The sequence below is a fragment of the Ranitomeya imitator genome, chromosome 1 (genome assembly GCF_032444005.1).
Source record: "Ranitomeya imitator isolate aRanImi1 chromosome 1, aRanImi1.pri, whole genome shotgun sequence".
Taxonomy (NCBI): Eukaryota; Metazoa; Chordata; class Amphibia; order Anura; family Dendrobatidae; genus Ranitomeya; species Ranitomeya imitator.
The window spans coordinates 572823336-572844686 of record NC_091282.1 but is presented as its reverse complement, the minus strand read 5'-3'; the positions used below and the strand labels follow the sequence as shown (position 1 = coordinate 572844686).

Below are 21351 nucleotides of genomic sequence, written 5' to 3'. Positions count from 1 at the left end.
AACTCTTGGAGCGCCTGATATACTCCCGCCTTACCCGTTACCTCTCCACTCACTCCCTCCTAGACCCTTCACAGTCCGGTTTCCGCCCCCTACATTCGACAGAAACTGCACTCATCAAAGTGACCAATGACCTTCTGACAGCAAAACGTAATGGTGACCACTCTCTGCTCATTCTTCTCGACCTTTCTGCAGCTTTTGACACTGTTGACCACCCTCTCCTTCTCTCTAGGCTCCAGTCACTAGGCATTAAGGACACTGCTCTCTCCTGGTTCTCCTCCTACCTTTCTGACCGCTCCTTCAGTGTTCTGTTCTCTGGCTCCACTTCATCTCCTCTTCCTCTCGCGGTCGGGGTACCTCAGGGCTCAGTCTTTGGCCCCCTTCTGTTCTCTCTCTACACGGCCCCAATTGGACAGACCATCAGCAGATTTGGCTTTCAGTACCATCTTTATGCCGACGACACACAACTATATACGTCATCCCCTGACCTTACCCCCGCTGTACTACAGAACGCCACTGACTGTCTGTCCGCAGTCTCCAACATCATGTCCGCTCTCTATCTGAAACTCAACCTCTCCAAAACTGAACTTCTTCTGCTCCCACCATCTACTAACCTCCCTAAATCTGACATTTCCCTCTCCGTGGGTGGCACCATAATAACACCCCGGCAGCAGGCTCGCTGTCTGGGTGTTATGTTTGACTCCGATCTCTCCTTCACCTCCCATATACAATCTCTTGCCCGCTCGTGCCGCTTACACCTAAGGAACATCTCTAGAATCTGCCCTTTTCTCACCATGGAGACAGCTAAAACCATCACTGTCGCCCTGATCCACTCCCGCCTGGACTACTGTAACGCTCTATTAATTGGCCTCCCCCTCACTCGACTTTCCCCTCTCCAGTCCATCCTTAATGCAGCAGCCAGGGTCGTCCATCTGGCTAATCGTTACTCGGACGCGTCCGCTCTTCGCCAGTCGTTACACTGGCTACCCATTCATTACAGGATACAATTCAAAGTACTTGTTCTCACCCACAAAGCTCTCCACAGTGCGGCACCCCCTTACATCTCCTCCCTCATTTCTGTCTATCAGCCTAACAGACCACTGCGCTCTGCAAATGACTTTCGATTAACCTCTGCACTAATCCGTACCTCCCACTCCCGACTCCAAGACTTCTCCCGTGCTGCGCCAATCCTCTGGAATGCTCTACCCCAAGATATTAGGACCATCCATAATTTGCATAGTTTTAGGCGCTCGCTCAAAACACATTTGTTCAGAGCGGCCTATCACGTTCACTAATCAAAGTCATTTTATGTTTGTGTGTGTGTGTAGCCCATTCACTATGCCCATCTATTCCCCAACCCCTGAAGATGGCTGGACCATGATTGTAAATACATCATTGTAAATACACACCTGTACTTTGCATCTCCCCCACCTCATTGTAGATTGTAAGCTCTCACGAGCAGGGTCGTCTTATTTTGCTTTAATTATTGTATTGTTAACGTTGTTACTTATGACTTTTGTGTTTGAAACTGTTAAACTGTAAAGCGCTGCGGAATATGTTGGCGCTATATAAATAAAGATTATTATTATTATTATGATGGTGGAGGGGTGAGGCAATGATGGAGGTGATTGGTAATGTTGGTGGTGGGAGGCAATGATGGAGGTGATGAAAATCTGCAATGATGGTGGTGGGAGGCAATGATGGAGGTGATGGGCAATGATGGTGGTGGGGGAGGCAATGATGGAGGTGATGATGAAGCTGATGAAATGGACAATGATGGTGGGGAGGAGGCAATGATGCAGGTGGTGGAATGGGCAGTGATGGAGGTGGTGGGGGAGAATGATAGGGGTGGAGGGGGAGAAGGCAATGATGGAGGTGGTGATAAGCACAATGATGGGGGTGGAGAGGGGCTGCATTATACTTTATGAGGGGGCTACATTATATTCTGTGGGGGGACTGCATTATTCTCAGAGGACTACACTGCATTATATTATGGGGGCTACATCATACTACATGAGGGGGCTATGGGGGGAGCTGCATTATATTCTGTGGTGGGGCTGCATTCTCTCAGGAGACTACATTATATTCTGTGGTGGGCTGCATTATACCATATGAGGGGGGCTGCATTATACCCTATGATGGTGCTACATTATATTCTATGGTGGGGTCTGCGTTATATCTGAGGGGGTTGCATTATATTTTGTGGGGTGCTGCATTATATTCTATGAGAGGGAACTGCATTATATTTTATGAGGGGGCTGCATTATATTCTGTGAGGGGGCTACCCCAAACCTTGCTACATAATTAAGACGTGAACTACCTTATATTATACCCTGATATTAGTGCTTTTTACCGCACAATTGGTGGTCTTGTATCTATTTCTATGTAGCTACATAGTGGGCCCCAAGAATGATTTTCTCTGGTGGGCCCAAAGTGCTCCAGTCCGACGCTGCAGCCATATATACTATGACCCCCATGCCGTCCCTCTTTATATACTATGAGCACCACACCATCCCCCTTTATATACTTTATATACAGATGGTGGCCCGATTGTAACGCATCGGGAATTCTATAATATGCATGTCCACGTAGTATATTGCACATCCCACGTAGTACAGTTAGGGCCAGAAATATTTGGACAGTGACACAATTTTCGCGAGTTGGGCTCTGCATGCCACCACATTGGATTTGAAATGAAACCTCTACAACAGAATTCAAGTGCAGATTGTAACGTTTAATTTGAAGGGTTGAACAAAAATATCTGATAGAAAATGTAGGAATTGTACACATTTCTTTACAAATACTCCACATTTTAGGAGGTCAAAAGTAATTGGACAAATAAACATAACCCAAACAAAATATTTTTATTTTCAATATTTTGTTGCAAATCCTTTGGAGGCAATCACTGCCTTAAGTCTGGAACCCATGGACATCACCAAACGCTGGGTTTCCTCCTTCTTAATGCTTTGCCAGGCCTTTACAGCCGCAGCCTTCAGGTCTTGCTTGTTTGTGGGTCTTTCCGTCTTAAGTCTGGATTTGAGCAAGTGAAATGCATGCTCAATTGGGTTTAGATCTGGAGATTGACTTGGCCATTGCAGAATGTTCCACTTTTTGGCACTCATGAACTCCTGGGTAGCTTTGGCTGTATGCTTGGGGTCATTGTCCATCTGTACTATGAAGCGCCGTCGAATCAACTTTGCAGCATTTGGCTGAATCTGGGCTGAAAGTATATCCCGGTACACTTCAGAATTCATCCGGCTACTCTTGTCTGCTCTTATGTCATCAATAAACACAAGTGACCCAGTGCCATTGAAAGCCATGCATGCCCATGCCATCACGTTGCCTCCACCATGTTTTACAGAGGATGTGGTGTGCCTTGGATCATGTGCCGTTCCCTTTCTTCTCCAAACTTTTTTCTTCCCATCATTCTGGTACAGGTTGATCTTTGTCTCATCTGTCCATAGAATACTTTTCCAGAACTGAGCTGGCTTCTTGAGGTGTTTTTCTGCAAATTTAACTCTGGCCTGTCTATTTTTGGTATTGATGAATGGTTTGCATCTAGATGTGAACCCTTTGTATTTACTATCATGGAGTTTTCTCTTTACTGTTGACTTAGAGACAGATACACCTACTTCACTGAGAGTGTTCTGGACTTCAGTTGATGTTGTGAACGGGTTCTTCTTCACCAAATTAAGTATGCGGCGATCATCCACCACTGTTGTCATCCGTGGACGCCCAGGCCTTTTTGAGTTCCCAAGCTCACCAGTCAATTCCTTTTTTCTCAGAATGTACCCAACTGTTGATTTTGCTACTCCAAGCATGTCTGCTATCTCTCTGATGGATTTTTTCTTTTTTTTCAGCCTCAGGATGTTCTGCTTCACCTCAATTGAGAGTTCCTTTGACCGCATGTTGTCTGCTCACAGCAACAGCTTCCAAATGCAAAACCACACACCTGGAATCCACCCCTGACCTTTTAACTACTTCATTGATTACAGGTTAACGAGGGAGACGCCTTCAGAGTTAATTGCAGCCCTTAGAGTCCATTGTCCAATTACTTTTGGTCCCTTGAAAAAGAGGACGCTATGCATTACAGAGCTATGATTCCTAAACCCTTTCTCCGATTTGGATGTGGAAACTATCATATTGCAGCTGGGAGTGTGCACTTTCAGCACATATTATATATATAATTGTATTTCTGAACATGTTTTTGTAAACAGCTAAAATAACAAAACTTGTGTCACTGTCCAAATATTTCTGGCCCTAACTGTATATTGCCCAGCCACATAGTATATTGCCCAGCCACATAGTATATTGCCCAGCCACGTACTATATTGCCCAGCCACGTAGTATATTGTCCAGCCACGTAGTATATTGCCCAGCCACATAGTATATTGCCCAGTGACGTAGTATATTGCCCAGTCACGTAGTATATTGCCCAGCTACATAGTATATTGCCCAACCACGTAGTATATTGCCCAGCCACGTAGTATATTGCCCAGTGACGCAGTATATTGCCCAGTGACGTAGTATATTGCCCAGCAACATAGTATATTGCCCAACCACGTAGTATATTGCCCAGCCACGTAGTATATTGCAGTCACGTAGTATATTGCCCAGTCACATAGTATATTGCCCAGCCACGTAGTATATTGCCCAGCCACGTAGTATATTGCCCAACCACGTAGTATATTGCGCAGCCACGTAGTATATTGCCCAGTGACGTAGTATATTGCCCAGTGACGTAGTATACAGCACAGAGCCACGTAGTATATTGCACAGCGAAGTAGTATACAGCACAGAGCCACGTAGTATATTGCCCAGTCACGTAGTATATTGCCCAGCTACATAGTATATTGCCCAGCCAGGTTTGTCACAGTTTAAAAAATAAACATATGCTCACCTTTCCGAGGGCCCCTTGTAGTCCACAGCAGCTTCTGGTCCCAGGGTTGGTATGAGCGCAGGACCTGTGATGACGTCGCCGTCACAGGACCGTGACGTCATGGCAGGTCTTTCTAGCACAGGCGCGCAGGGCCTGTGATCATGTCGCGGTCACATGACTGTGACGTCATGGCAAGTCCTTCTTGCGCAGGCGCGCAGGGCCTGTGATGACATCGCGGTCACATGACCGTGACATCATGGCAGGTCCTTCTCCCATACCATCTTTGCCACCGGAACCTGCAACGGAAGATGGCGGCCGGCGCGAGCGGCTCAGCGGACTAGGTGGGTGAGTATAGCAGGTTTTTTTTAAATTATTTTTAACATTACATTTTTTACTATTGATGCCGCATAGGCAGCGTCAATAGTAAAAAGTTGGGGACACACAGGGTTAATAGCGGCGGTAATGGAGTGCGATACCCGTGGCATAATGCGGTCCGTTACCGCCGGCATTAACCCTGTGTTAGCGGTGACCGGAGGGGAGTATGCGGGCGACAGGCACTGACTGCGGGGAGTAAGGAGCGGCCATTTTCTTCCGGACTGTGCCCGTCGCTGATTGGTCGTGGCAGCCATGACAGGCAGCTGGCGAGACCAATCAGCGAATGAATAACCGTGACAGAAGGACAGACAGACGGAAGTGACCGTTAGACAATTATATAGTAGATGAGCACCACACCGTTTCCCCTTATGAATTCTACCCATGACACCCTCCTCACTAATTAACTACGATCTCCACACTGTGCCCACCCCATGCTGCCCCCTCTTTGAACTGTCCCCCTCATGTTAGAGTTCTCCATATTGAGCCCATTTATCCATATTGAACCCCCAACACTACTCCTATATACTGACCCCACCCCATGCTGCCTCTTTTCCATAGTGATCCCAACCCAAGCTGCCTCTTCTCCATAGTGATCCCACCTCACGCTGACCCTTTTCCATAGTTCGCTGGAAAGAAGGAATGAATAATCTTTTTTTTTTCTTTTCCCTTAAAAATTAAGTTTGTGCGTCCCCTCCTGCCTCCCATCCCCTGTGCGCCCCCCCGCTTGTCAGGAAATACTCACTGACACCCAGCTCCAGTGATGTCTCCTCTCAGCGCCGGCAGCAGGCCCTGTGTGAGCGCTCAAGTGGTCCCGCTCATTACAGTGAGGAATATGTGCATATTCCTCACTGTAATGAGCGGGACCACGTGACCGCTCACACAGCACAGGCTGCAGCCGCTGAGAGAGACATCGCTGGAGCTGGGTGTCAGTGAGTATTTCCTGGCAAGCAGGGGAGGGGGGGGGGGACAGGGGATGGGAGTCGGGAGGGGACGCACAAACTTTATTTTTAAGGGAAAAAAAAAAAAAGATTATTCACTTCTTCTTTCCAGCGAATGCTGCTGGGAAGAAGGGATGAATTCCGGCTTCAGCACCACACGCGGGGGGGACAGCGCTTACAGTAGCGCTGTCTCCTGCACGGCACACGGACTGCAATGTGTTTTACACGTACCCATTGACTTTAATGGGTCCGTGTGATCTGTGCGCTCTCACGAACACTGACATGTCTCCGTGTTTTCCAAACGGACACACGGTCCGTGAAAACACGCTGACATGTGCAGAGACACATTGATTTTAATCTGTCTACGTGAGTCAGTGTCTCCGATACGTGAGGAAACTGTCACCTCACGTACCGGAGCCACTGACGTGTGAAACCGGCCTAACATGTATATGTAAACATATTCAAACCAACCTCTATTCACTCAGGTGCAACTTCTTCTGTCTAGACTCCCACTAACATAACTTTTACCCCTCATTGCTGCTTTTAGGGTGTAATCAAGTGGATCACCCTAAGTGCAAGGAGACGTGAAGGTCAGAAGGATATGCAGCAGATTTTCTGCTGTATGGTACAGTATGTGCATTGATCATGACATTTTACTAAATCCACAGGCTATGGAATACCTGATAAATGTGTAGTTTGGGGAAAAAACAGTTGCAAAGTTTTCAACAATGTCCAGAAAATGCTGCAGATTATGTGAGTGCTATACATGCAAACATAATTGAAGAACACTTTGGCTAATGGATGCAAGTTCACTCATAGATTTGATGGGAGACACAGGTGATTGGTTTTCAACTCCATTTATAGTTTTTGCCAAATAATAGTTTTGCGACAAATAATCCTCACATAATGTAAGGTTCTTGCTATGTTACAGTTATGCAGTTATTTCAAGTAGAACATTACTAATGCATAAGATGTGGATGAAATTTCTTCATCTTCTTTCGTTCAGGTCAGGACAAAAGATGTGTTGTTTGAGAGTATAAGCCATCTGATTTCCTACCATCTGCATAACCAACAGCCAATTGTAGCAGCAGAGAGTGAACTGCACCTACGGCAGGTGATAGCGCGAAGAGGAACATCCTAGGTGAGACAATATACCCTGGTTCCTGGGGTAGAAACCGAAGAAATGATTTTAAACAGTTGGTCAAATCATGAATTTTGAAGAGATTATTATGTTCACTATACAGAAATAAAGCTTAGGAGTCTAAGTTGTAAAGTGTATAAAACAATGTTCAAGGTTTAATGGGTTACCCACTACTATACTCCCCCTTGAAAATAAAAACTATCCTATACTCACCTCCCATACTGGCACCACACCAGTGTTGTCACTGCCAGGTCTCCTGACTCCCAAGGCTCTTGTGACATTATGTCATGTGAGCCCTGCAGCCAATCAGTGGCCGCTATTGAGCTGCTGCACCCTCATTTCCTTCGGTATTTGGAGGTTTACTCAAAGAAAATAATAGCACAGCTGGCTCAATAGCAGCCATTGATTGGCTGGAGGGCTCATGTGGCATAACAACGTCATATAAGCCTCGGGAGACCCAGTGCTGCTACAGGAGTTGAGGATTGGGTATTTTTATTTGGCAAGGGTAAGAAGTGGTTGTCCTAGTAGTGAAAAACCCCTTTAATAATACAATAAGACCATGGTAAGACACTAAAACGTCAGATACATTTTGGTTTTGCTAAAAGTAGGATCAGTTTCTGATTCATCAAATAATGATTTTGGTTAAAAATGAAGAAAAAAACACAATATCCCTTTTTTAGCATTTTAAAAGGTATGCTTTAAAGGCATGCCATTCATTTCAAGTGCTTTTACCTTCATACAGGAGGTGTTAAAGGGGTTGTCCATTATCTTTTTTTTTCTTATTAAACAAATGCGTTTGGAACCTAATTCCACATTTGGTAGTGCAGCCTTCCCCACAGACTACCAAGGACTCTCCACGTAATGGCTGCTGCTGGAGGAACATGTGACTATGTGACAAAGCTACTCTTCAGTTGGAGGATGTTGATGGACAGTCCTGATCACATGCTCCTCCACCAGCAGCCATTTTGTGGACAGGAAAATTGTGGTGTCTATGAGGAAACTGCATTCACAAGTGCTGGAGAAAAAAACTTTTATTAAAAAGAGGATACATTGTCCGACTCTGTTATGGGGTCTTATTCTAAAGGTCTGTATTTTAATGGAGAACTAGAATAAGTGCTACATGGGTGCTAGAGCCGTGATTGGCCAGCATGCTCTAACAGTCAGTTATAGATTACAGAGCAATCTGTTGCACCCAAGGGGTCTCATAGAGGCAGGTAGTTCCTCCTTATAGTCAATGATACCCATATGAATCGATCAGTTATCAGAGCTACTGAGGGTTTAAAAGAGGAACCTGTGCCTGCCATTGACATGAGTCTAACTGGCCCTTCTTAACCCCTTAGTGACCACTCTACATTTTAGAATTCTGACCACTGATTCTGAGACGGTTTTGTTGTGACATCTTGTATTTCATGATAGTGGCAAAATTGCTTTGCGTTTATTTATAAAATTATCAAAAATTGGCAAAAATGTCTAAAATTAGCAATTTTCATACTTTGAGTCCCTTTAATCCAGATTGTCACATCATACACAATAGTTACGGTAATAAATATTTACCTCATGTCAGCTTTACATCAGCACCATCTGTAAAATGTTCTTTGATTTTGTTAGGAAGTTTTAAAATTGTAGCAGTAATTTTTCAATTTTTTTTTTATGGAAATATACAAAACTTATTTTTTTAGGGACCTGTTCAGTTTTGAAGTGACTTTGGGGGATCTATATACTGGAAAAAGTGAGACCACTTTAAAAACAGCAGCACTCAACGTATTCAAAACTGCTGTTAGGTAGTTTATTAACCCTTCGGGTGCTTTTCAGGAAATAATGCAAAGTGGCATGATAGGAAGGAATAGTTTTATTTTTACCAGCTAAAATGTTGCTTTCTTCTGAAAAGTCCTCTATAGCTGTCAGACTCTAAGACCACCATTTGCCAATGAATTGCCATGGCAAACATCAGGACCACACCACAGTAGGAGCCCCCACACTCTTAGGCCATGTGCACACAGTGCGTTTTTTACTGCGGAACCGCCGCGATTTTGCCGCTGCGGCTCCGCAGCTGTTTTCCATGCAGGCTACAGTACACTGTACCCTATGGAAAACAGGAACCACTGTGCACATGATGCGGGAATCGGGAAAAAAAAGCCGCGCTGAATAGCCGCGGTAAAAAAGAAGTACCATGTCACTTCTTTTTTCGGAGCCGCAGCGGTTCTGCACCCATAGACCTCTATTGTGAGGTCAAACCCGCAGTAAAACCCGCAGATCAAAAATATATCTGCGGGTTTTATTGCGGTTTGTGGTGCTGAACCGCTGCAGCAGGAAGTGCGGGGAAGCGGGCGGAAGTGCGTGGGCGGAGTGTGGCTGCCCCGATGCCCCCCCCCGTGTTCCGATGCCCACCCCCCGTGCTCCGATGCCCCCCCCGTGCTCCGATGCCCCCCCGTGTCCTAATCTCCCCCCCTTATACTTACCCGGCCTCCCGGTGTCCGTCCGGCCGTCTTCTCCCTGGGCGCCGCCATTTTGGAAAATGGCGGGCGCATGCGCAGTGCGCCCGCCGAATCTGCCGGCCGGCAGATTCGTTCCAAAGTGAGTTTTGATCACTGAGATATAACCTATCTCAGTGATCAAAATAAAAAAAATAGTACATGACACTACCCCCCCCTTTGTCACCCCCATAGGTAGGGACAATAAAAAAATTAAGAATTTTTTTTTTCCCACTAAGGTTAGAATAGAGGTAGGGTTAGGGGTAGGGTTAGAGGTAGGGTTAGGGTTAGGGTTAGGGGTAGGGTTAGGGGTAGGGTTATGGTTAGGGTATTTTCAGACATTTTAACCCTAAAAAACTTCCTAGAAAACACACAGACTCTGCATAGAAAACTGCATAAAAAAACGCATCAAAAAACGCACCAAAAAACGCACCAAAAAAGCACCAAAAAAAGGACCTGCGTTTTCTGCAAAGAGCTGCGGTTTTTAGTCCTGAAAAAAAGGATGGAAATCAGGAACGTGTGAACATACCCTTAACCATCTATATGTTGTAGTCACTATTGACAGCAAAATGTAAGAGGTTAAACAGCCATGGTCGGCACCAATACTGATCGTGACTGTATGCAGCAGGGTGTCATCTATAGTGCACAGTGGACAGCTGCGGTATCTTCACCCATCGGGGGGATGTAATTCACTTATATCTCAGATCAAGTCGTATTGGTGGCCACTAAAGGGTTAAAGAAGCACTCCCATCTATTTTTTTAATTAAATGTGTGCATATGTTCATGTAATGTACGGTAGTGTGAGTGTATTATATACTCAGCTTCCACCGCTCTCTCTGGGATCTAGCGCCGTTGTGCTCCACTTCTCAGTGACGTCATCGTAATTCTGATTAGCCCGCTCGCTCTTTGTGTGGGTCGGAAGCCTCTTTTACAATGTGAACCTATGGCGCTTCATCCTAAGTCCAGTTCTGACGCTCCATAGAATTACATTGTAAAAGCCACTCAGAGGTCTCACAGAGTTTGGTGTGACCAGGAGAGTCTGCAGTGTGGCGACATCAGGGGAAGAGGAGCAGATCAGCACTAGACACGGGAGAGAGCAGCGGTAGTAGGTGACTATATTAATGCTCACACTACATTACATGTACATATACAAACATTTAATAAAAAATATAGATGTGAGTGCTTCTTTAAGGCAGGACCTAGTAGACTTATAGTCAGTATGATGTTGACAAGCCTAATGCACTGTCGTACACAAGCATTGCAATGTATTTTAGAAGCGATCGCATGGTCAAGCCCCATATTGGAAATTAACCCCTTTACCCCCAAGGGTGGTTTGCACGTTAATGACCGGGCCAATTTTTACAATTCTGACCACTGTCCCTTTATGAGGTTATAACTCTGGAACGCTTCAATGGATCCTGGTGATTCTGACATTGTTTTCTCGTGACATATTGTACTTCATGACAATGGTAAAAATTCTTTGATAGTACCTGCGTTTATTTGTGAAAAAAACGGAAATTTGGCGAAAATTATGAAAATTTTGCAATTTTCCAACTTTGAATTTTTATGCAATTAAATCACAGAGATATGTCACACAAAATACTTAATAAGTAACATTTCCCACATGTCTACTTTACATCAGCACAATTTTGGAACCAAAATTTTTTTTGTTAGGGAGTTATAAGGGTTAAAAGTTGACCAGCAATTTCTCATTTCTACAACACCATTTTATTTTAGGGACCACATCTCATTTGAAGTCATTTTGAGGGGTCTATATGATAGAAAATACCCAAGTGTGACACCATTCTAAAAACTACACCCCTCAAGGTGCTCAAAACCATATTCAAGAAGTTTATTAACCCTTCTGGTGCTTCACAGGAATTTTTTGAATGTTTAAATAAAAATGAACATTTAACTTTTTTTCACAAAAAATTTAATTCAGCTCCAATTTGTTTTATTTTACCAAGGGTAACAGGAGAAAATGGACCCCAAACATTGTTGTACAATTTGTCCTGAGTATGCCAATACCCCACATGTGGGGGTAAACCACTGTTTGGGTGCATGGCAGAGCTCGGAAGCGAAGGAGTGCCATTTGACTTTTCAATGCAAAATTGACTGGAATTGAGATGGGACGCCATGTTTCGTTTGGAGAGCCCCTGATGTGGCTAAACATTGAAACCCCCCACAAGTGACACCATTTTGGAAAGTAGACCCCCTAAGGAACTTATCTAGAGGTGTGGTGAGCACTTTGACCCACCAAGTGCTTCACAGAAGTTTATAATGTAGAACCGTAAAAATAAAAAATCATATTTTTTCACAAAAATTATCTTTTCGCCCCCAATTTTTTATTTTCCCAAGGGTAAGAGAAGAAATTGGACCCCAAAAGTTGTTGTACAATTTGTCCTGAGTACGCTGATACCCCATATGTAGGGGTAAACCACTGTTTGGGCGGATGGGAGAGCTCGGAAGGGAAGGAGCGCCTTTTGACTTTTCAAAGCAAAATTGACAGGAATTGAGATGGGACGCCATGTTGCGTTTGAAGAGCCACTGATGTGCCTAAACATTGAAACCCCCCACAAATGACACCATTTTGGAAAGTAGACCCCCTAAGGAACTTATCTAGAGGTGTGGTGAGCACTTTGACCCACCAAGTGCTTCACAGAAGTTTATAATGCAGAGCCGTAAAAATAAAACAAAATTTTTTTCCCACAAAAAATTATTTTTTTAGCCCCCAGTTTTGTATTTTCCTGAGGGTAACAGGAGAAATTGGACCCCAAAATTTGTTGCCCAATTTGTCCTGAGTGCGATGATACACCATATGTGGGGGGAACCACTGTTTGGGCACATGGGAGGGCTCAGAAGGGAAGGAGTGCCATTTGAATGCAGACTTAGATGGAATGGTCTGCAGGTGTCACATTGCGTTTGCAGAGCCCCTAATGTACCTAAACAGTAGAAACCCCCCACAAGTGACACCATTTTGGAAAGTAGACCCCCTTAGGAACTCATCTAGATGTGTGCTTAGCACTTTGACCCACCAAGGGCTTCACAGAAGTTTATAATGGAGAGCCGTAAAAATAAAACAAAATTTTTTTCCCACAAAAATTATTTTTTAGCCCCCAGTTTTGTATTTTCCCGAGGGTAACAGGAGAAATTCGACCCCACAATTTGTTGTCCAATTTGTCCTGAGTGCGCTGATACCCCATATGTGGGGGGGAACCACTGTTTGGGCGCATGGGAGGGCTCGGAAGGGAAGGAGCTCCATTTGGAATGAGGACTTAGATGGAATGGTCTGCAGGTGTCACATTGCATTTGCAGAGCCCCTAATATACCTAAACAGTAGAAACCTCCCACAAGTGACACCATTTTGGAAACTAGACCCCCTAAGGAACTCATCTAGATGTGTTGTGATAGCTTTGAACCCCCAAGTGTTTCACTACAGTTTGTAACGCAGAGCCGTGAAAATTAAAAAAAAAAATCTTTCCCCCCAAAATTATTTTTTAGCCCCCAGTTTTGTATTTTCCCGAGGGTAAGAGGAGAAACTCGACCCCAAAAGTTGTTGTCCAATTTGTCCTGAGTACTCTGATACCCCGTATGTTGGGGGAAACCACCGTTTGAGCGCATGGCAGAGCTCGGAAGGGAAGGAGCGCCATTTGGAATGCAGACTTAGATGGAATGGTCTGCAGACGTCACATTGCGTTTGCAGAACCCCTAATGTACCTAAACAGTAGAAACCCCCCACAAGTGACCCCATATTGGAAACTAGACCCCCCAGGGAACTAATCTAGATGTGTTGTGAGAACTTTGAACCCCCAAGTGTTTCACTACAGTTTATAACGCAGAGCCGTGAAAATAAAAAATCTTTTTTTCCCCACAAAAAATATGTTTTAGCCCCGAGTTTTGTATTTTCCCAAGGGTAACAGGAGAAATTGGACCCCAAAAGTTGTTGTCCTATTTGTCCTGAGTACGCTGATACCCCATATGTTGGGGTAAACCCCTGTTTGGGCACACGGGAGAGCTCGGAAGGGAAGAAGCACTGTTTTACTTTTTCAACGCAGAATTGGCTGGAATTGAGATCGGACGCCATGTCGCGTTTGGAGAGCCCCTGATGTGCCTAAACAGTGGAAACCCCACAATTATAACTGAAACCCTAATCCAAACACACCCCTAACCCTAATCCCAACACTAACCCTAACCACACCTCTAACCCAGACACACCCCTAACCCTAATCCCAACCCCATTCCCAACTGTAAATGTAATCTAAACCCTAACTGTAACTTTAGCCCCAACCCAAACTGTAGCCCTAGCCCTAGCCCTAATCCTAACCCTAGCCCTAAACCTAGCCCTAACCCTAGCCCTAGCCCTAACCCTAGCCCTAACCCTAGCCCTAACCCTAACCCTAACCCTAGCCCTAACCCTAGCCCTAACTCTAACCCTAGCCCTAATGGGAAAATGGAAATAAATACATTTTTTTAATTTTTCCCTAACTAAGGGGGTGATGAAGGGGGGTTTGATTTTCTTTTATAGCGGGTTTTTTAGCGGATTTTTATGATTGGCAGCCGTCACACATTGAAAGACGCTTTTTATTGCAAAAAATATTTTTTGCGTTACCACATTTTGAGAGCTATAATTTTTCTATATTTTGGTCCACAGAGTCATGTAAGGTCTTGTTTTTTGCGGGACGAGTTGACGTTTTTATTGGTAACATTTTCGGGCACGTGACATTTTTTGATCGCTTTTTATTCCGATTTTTGTGAGGCAGAATGACCAAAAACCAGCTATTCATGAATTTCTTTTGGGGGAGGCGTTTATACCGTTCCGCGTTTGGTAAAATTGATAAAGCAGTTTTATTCTTCGGGTCAGTACGATTACAGCGACACCTCATTTATATCATTTTTTTATGTTTTGGCGCTTTTATACGATAAAAACTATTTTATAGAAAAAATAATTATTTTGGCATCGCTTTATTCTCAGGACTATAACTTTTTTATTTTTTTGCTGATGATGCTGTATGGCAGCTTGTTTTTTGCGGGACAAGATGACGTTTTCAGCGGTACCACGGTTATTTATATCTGTCTTTTTGATCGCGTGTTATTCCACTTTTTGTTCGGCGGTATGATAATAAAGCGTTGTTTTTTGCCTCGTTTTTTTTTTTTTTCTTACGGTGTTTACTGAAGGGGTTAACTAGTGGGCCAGGTTTATAGGTCGGGCCGTTACGGACGCGGCGATACTAAATATGTGTACTTTTATTGTTTGTTTTTTTTATTTAGATAAAGAAATGTATTTATGGGAATAATATTTTTTTTTTTTTTCATTATTTTGGAATATTTTTTTTTATTTTTTTTTACACATTTGAAAATTTTTTTTTTAACTTTTTTACTTTGTCCCAGGGGGGGACATCACAGATCGGTGATCTGACAGTTTGCACAGCACTCTGTCAGATCACCGATCTGATAGCAGTGCAGGCTGCTTCACAGTGCCTGCTCTGAGCAGGCTCTGTGAAGCCACCTCCCTCCCTGCAGGACCCGGATCCGCGGCCATCTTGGATCCGGGGCTCGAGCAGGGAGGGAGGGAGGTAAGACCCTCGCAGCAACGCGATCACATCGCGTTGCTGCGGGGGGCTCAGGGAAGCCCGCAGGGAGCCCCCTCCCTGCGCGGTGCTTCCCTGCACCGCCGGCACATCGCGATCATCTTTGATCGCGGTGTGCCAGGGGTTAATGTGCCGGGGGCGGTCCGTGACCGCTCCTGGCACATAGTGTCGGATGTCAGCTGCGATAGGCAGCTGACACCCGGCCGCGATCGGCGGCGCTCCCCCCGTGAGAGCCGCCGATCGCGCTGGACGTACTATCCCGTCCATGGTCATAGGTGCCCACCCCACATGGACGGGATAGTACGTCCGATGTCAGAAAGGGGTTAAAAAAGAATACATAAAAAAAGGCAAAAATGTTATTTAAAAAAATGTACCCCAAAATGGCACCAATGAAAACCTCAACTCATCCCACAAAGTATAAGCACGAATACTAAATATGGTGTAGGTGTTGGGCTAGGGTGACAAAACCTTTTTATTTTAAAAAGTGTTTTACTTCATAAAATTAGTAAAATATAAAATAAAATGTGAATTTAGTATTGCTGTGATGATAAAGATTCACAAACTAAAATTAGTATACTATTTACACTGCACGGTGAACACCATATAAACAAAATAGCTGTTTTTTACACCCTTCCCCCAAAAAATAAATAACGTTCACATAACACATTACAATTGTGTTGAAAAACTGTTTGCCCCTTCCTGATTTCTTTTTCTTTTCCATGTTTTCACACTTACATGTTTCAGATCAGCAAACAAATTTAAATATTAGACAAAGAAGACACAAATAAGCACAAAATGTAGTTTTTAAATGAATGTCATTATTATTAAGGGAAAAGGATATCCAAACCTGCAGGGGCTTGTGTGAAAAAGTCATGGCCTCCCCCCCCCCACTTAAAATAATAAATTAACTGTGGTTTATCACATCTTTGAGAAGTTCAAATTCCCTAGCAACACCCAGGCCTGATTACTGCCACACCAGCTCTCAATCAAGAAATCGCTTAAATAGGACCTGACTAAGTGAAGTAGACCAAAAGCTCCCCAAAATCTAGATATCATGCCATGATCCAAATAAATTATGGAACAAATGAGAAAGTAATTGAGATTTATTTATTAGTCTGGAAAAGATTATAAAGCCATTTTTCATATTTTGGGATTTCAGAGAACTGCAGTGAGAGCCATTATCCACAAATGGTGAAAACATGGAACAGTGGTGAACCATCCCTGGAGTGGCCTGCGGACCACATTTACCCCTAGAAAGCAGTGACACTCATCCAAGAGGTCATAAAAGACCCCACAACAACATCCAAAGAACTACAGGCCTCACTTGCTTCTGTTAAGGTCAGTGTTGATGACTCCATCATAAGGAAGACTGGGAAAAATGGCCTGCATGGCAGAGTTCCAAAACAAAAACCACTGCTGAGCTATAAGAACATAAATGCTTTTTGCCAGAAAACATCTTGATGATATCCAAGACTTTTTGGGAGAATACTCTATGGACTGACGAGACAAAATCTGAACTTTTTGGAAGCTATATGTCCCATTACATCTGGTGTGGAAGTAACATAGCTTTTCAGAAAAAGAACATCATACCAACAGTAAAATATGGTGGTGGTAGTGTGATGGTCTTTGACTGTTGTGCTGCTTCAGGACCTGGAAGACTTGCTGTGGTAAATTGAGCCATGAGTTCTGCGGTCTATCAAAAAGTCCTGAAAAAAAATGTCTAGTCATCTGTTCATGATCTCAAGCTGAAGCACACTTGGGTTGTACAGCATGATAATCCAAACCACACCAGCAAGTCCACCTCTGGCTTAAGAAAAACAAAATTAAGACTTTGGAGTGGCCTAGTCAAAGTCCTGACCTTAATCCGATTGAGATTCTGTGGCATGACTGTAAAAAGGCAGTTCTTGCTCAGAAACCCTCCAATGTGGCTGAATTACAGCAATTCTGCAAAGATGAGTAAGCCAAAATTCCTCCAGAGCGTTGTGAAAGACTCATAGCCGGTTATCGCAAATGCTTGATTGAAGTTGCTGCTGCTAAGGGTCACCCAACCAGTTATTAGGTCACATTTTCACACAGGACGCTATAGGTTTGGATTTCTTTTTCCGTTAATAATAAAGATCTTCATTTAAAAACTGCATTTTGTGTTTACTTGTGTTATCACCAAACAAATGTAAATATTAAAGTGCAAAAGAATAGGGAATCAGGAAGGGGGCAAACACTTTTTCACACCACTGTATATAAAATTGTGCCATTATAAAATACAACCTGTCATGCAAAAAACTGTCCTTAACATGGCTATATGTTGAAAGAAAAATAATAAAAAGAAATAAAGTTAGAATTGTGGAAATGAGCTAAAAACAACAACTTACTTTGTTATTAAGGTCAGTGAGAGGTTTATTTCCGTTCATGCTCGAGGGTGTTACATTGTACATAAAGGGACATAATGGGAACCGGTCACAGTCTACATGCTGGATAGCATAGCATAGAGAAAAGCTGAGCAGCTCCTCCTTGGCTATAACATCCAGCCTGAAGATCACATACCATTTTCTACTTGACAGGTTCAGTTTAATGATGATTTCCAGATTTGCAACTGCAATTGATATCAGCTTACCATGTCCATCTTGGTCCTCGCTAACGTACCGTATATAATACATGACTGGTTTGTGTTCTGTATTGCTCAGGCTCACCCCTTGCTTGGAGATGAACATTTATCAATGGAGGAGAACAGAAGAGTTGCCCCTGAAGAAAGTCGCAAAGGTGAACATCAATAAGTGACTTACTGCGTACTCTTCTGTCACGGGCTGCATCTTGCATATATGTATAGCTCTGCTATTGTACGTTTCACCACCAGAGGGAGCAGCTGAGCCCATAGTGCTTGAAGAAGAGGATCAGTCAGAACTAGAACAGTACCAAAAAACATCCAGTATCCGCAGTATCTGGGGCAAGCGCAGAGTAGCACAATGCTATATATACAGATATGCATTTAACATCCTGGACTAATTTAGCACCGTGCCAGTGTATTTTTCACAGTCTGTTCTGGCCTTCCGGCTGCAAAACCTTGCACCCTAACAGATCCATTTAGGAGATAGGAATGTCTCCCCAGCATGACTGAGATGCTATGCAGCACTGGATCTATATGCTGAGAATAATGGCACGTGCTCTGTGATCACTGGGATGTATATGCATACATTGCTTACAGTGTATGAGCAGAAAGAACGGTAGGAGATAGCGTATGGGTATTACATGCCAGTAAATGGAATGCTTCACTTCAAAACTCGAAAAAAAGCAGATAATCAATTTGTATCTTCCCTGGAGCAATGTAGCTGGTCAGCAAGGCTATGGCTATTGTCTTACACAGGTAAGGTTGGAAAACTTGATTTCACAGCGTTAAAATTGCTAATAGTCACTGTCTTAGTATATGCCAATGAGGACCACATCTTTTTCGATCCCTGCATTATATCAGCTAGGTGAACGCCAATATCCTACAGACATGTATTATAATGGTATGTATAATAGAGTCACAGAGGAGTGATGCAAGGCAATTGCAGCTGGAAAGGCGGAGATTGCAAGACATTGGCTACTTATAAGTTTCTTTCCTTGTGACCAGAATGATAATTGATTACTATTAACGAGAAAAGATCTTCTCCAGCAAACCTGATAATCAGCACTGGAGTTGGTGTGGATCGACTTTCAGGACCCAGTTAATCTGTGAACGGTGGACGGGAGCCATGGGGACCCCTTCTACCTCCTGGCACTACGTCACATATGTGCCATGATGCAATGTTGACGTTGAGCAAGGCTGGGCTAATCCAAAGAAGAAGAGTTCTGAGGGCCTCTGGCCAACAGTCAGAGATTACAAATCTGGGTCCTGGGAATCGCTTTGTGCCAACTAATCAGCACCTATGGAATTGTCTTATCAAGTTTTGTGACATTGTTCACTGGAGTTGGGTATAGTATTCATTAAACTGGGGATTCAATACACCAATAAAGGAAAGTAATGGGCACCTCAAAGAAGGTGTGTAATGTAACGCCTAACCATTGCTTTTTTATTACAAAATAAAGAGAAAATGTCTCTGAGACAAAAGTCATCATCATTTGTGCTATTTTCTTTGTGGGAGTGTGCACACTACATACCAAGATGTCAGAGTTATTTGTACTAAACAAATCTACCAGCGTGTATGTACTATACAGCGCTCACATACATTAGGACGACTTACCCAGGATGCCAATTACAGTGTCAGTTTGTATTCTGAGTAAGCAAGGAAAATGGAGGAAACCCATACAAACACCATGCAAACATGGCCTTTATTACATTTGCACCTAGGAGCCTAATGAACTAAGGTAAATGTTCTAAAAACTGAGTCACTAGCTGCCTGTAGATATCCTTTCAACAACAGCCAAGGTTTTATACATAAGTCTGTGTATACACTACATATTCCCAAATTACAGACGCCCCACGTCTCTGCAATGGCTATACATCCTGTAAGTTAATAATTCCCAGTTGATGTTACAATTTGAGGCTACGTCAAATGGAGTGAGAAACACAAAGGTATGGTAAGCAATAGAAAAGATCCTGGAGGCACAGAATTCAGCACTAAATGGCAGATGAAGGCTGTAAACTGTTTGGAGTAATTAGGTAAGAAGAATTGAAAGGTGAAACTTGAGAAAAGAAATTCAGCTAACGAGAGAGAGCGAGATTGGAACTGAGAATAAAGCATAAAACATAAAGAAAAGAACAACTGGGAGAGCTGGAAGAAAGTTCAGAGAACAGAGGAGCAAGAAAATGATGAGAGTCATGAGCAGCAAAATGCTAAATACTGACAGAACATTGTAATTGGTGTCTAAATGTCTCCAGAATGCCTATATAAGAAGACTTACAGCTTGGTAACAAGCAACAGGAGCTTCATTTTAAAGAAATCAAATAAACATCTGAATCAAAATATAATTGGAAATTGGAGGCACCATAACAATTTCTAAAATATCTATAAACTTGACTATTTGTGTTAATCATGTTGTGGGAAGTGTAAGGGATCACCAGTGACATACACAGGAGCTCTGTATATAGTGTCAGTGTCCAGGTAATATAGTGATCACGGGTGACATTATGCACAGGAGCTCTGTATATAGTGTCAGTGTCCAGGAAATGCAGGGATCACTGGTGACATTATACACAGGAGCTCTGTATATACTGTCAGTGTACAGGAAATACAGGGATCACCGGTGACATTATAAACTGGAGCTCTGTATATAGTGTCGGTGTACAGGTAATACAGGGATCACCAGTGACATTATACACAGGAGCACTGTATACAGTGTACAGGTAATACAGAGATCACTGGTGACATTATGCACCGGAGCTTTGTAAACAGGGTCAGTGTACAGATAATACAGGAATCACCAGTGACATTACACACAGGAGCTATATATATACTGTATAGTATATAGTATAAGTGTACAGGTAACACAGTGACTTACCAGTGATGTATCTAGTTGAAGATATTCATCTTTGCTTTGGTTCATCATCAGTTATTTAGATCACATGCCCCAATTTCTCCCCAACTTCCACATTATGCCAGATGAAGAAAACAAGAAACAGTGTTAATCTGTACAGTAACAGGACCTCCCTGTTGTGAATTCTGTGGTCAAGCTCCCTCCTGTGGTCATGAGTGGTACTTCGGCTGGTTCTGTCCATGAGCTTCCTTTGGTGGATGTGAGTGGGGCTGCGGCTTCTGAGTTTCCTTCCTCAGGTGACGAGGTTAAGTCGTTAGGTGCTGCTCTATTTAACTCCACCTAGTTCTTTGTTCCTGGCCTCCAGTCAATGTTCCAGTATTGGTCTTGCTCTCTCCTGGATCGTTCTTGTGGCCTGTCTGCCCTGCATAAGCTAAGTTCTGCTTGTGTTATTTTTGTTTGCTATTTTTTCTGTCCAGCTTGCTATATTGGTTTGTCTTGCTTGCTGGAAGCT

General features: G+C 43.4%; 1 protein-coding gene across 2 annotated transcripts in view; it reads left to right on the top strand.

The window, feature by feature from the left end:
- Positions 1-19477, top strand: part of SHC2 (SHC adaptor protein 2) — a 162592-nt gene extending 143115 nt beyond the window's left edge. The window contains exons 12-13 of one of the 2 annotated variants that reach the window (XM_069767820.1): positions 7196-7330; positions 18071-19477. In XM_069767820.1, the coding sequence (XP_069623921.1) occupies positions 7196-7330 (135 nt within the window). In that variant the 3' untranslated portion in view covers positions 18071-19477. Of the gene's footprint in view, positions 1-7195; positions 7331-16548; positions 17526-18070 lie in introns of those variants that run through there. The other variant, XM_069767819.1, reaches the window with a different exon arrangement.
- Positions 19478-21351: the final 1874 nt, after the last annotated feature.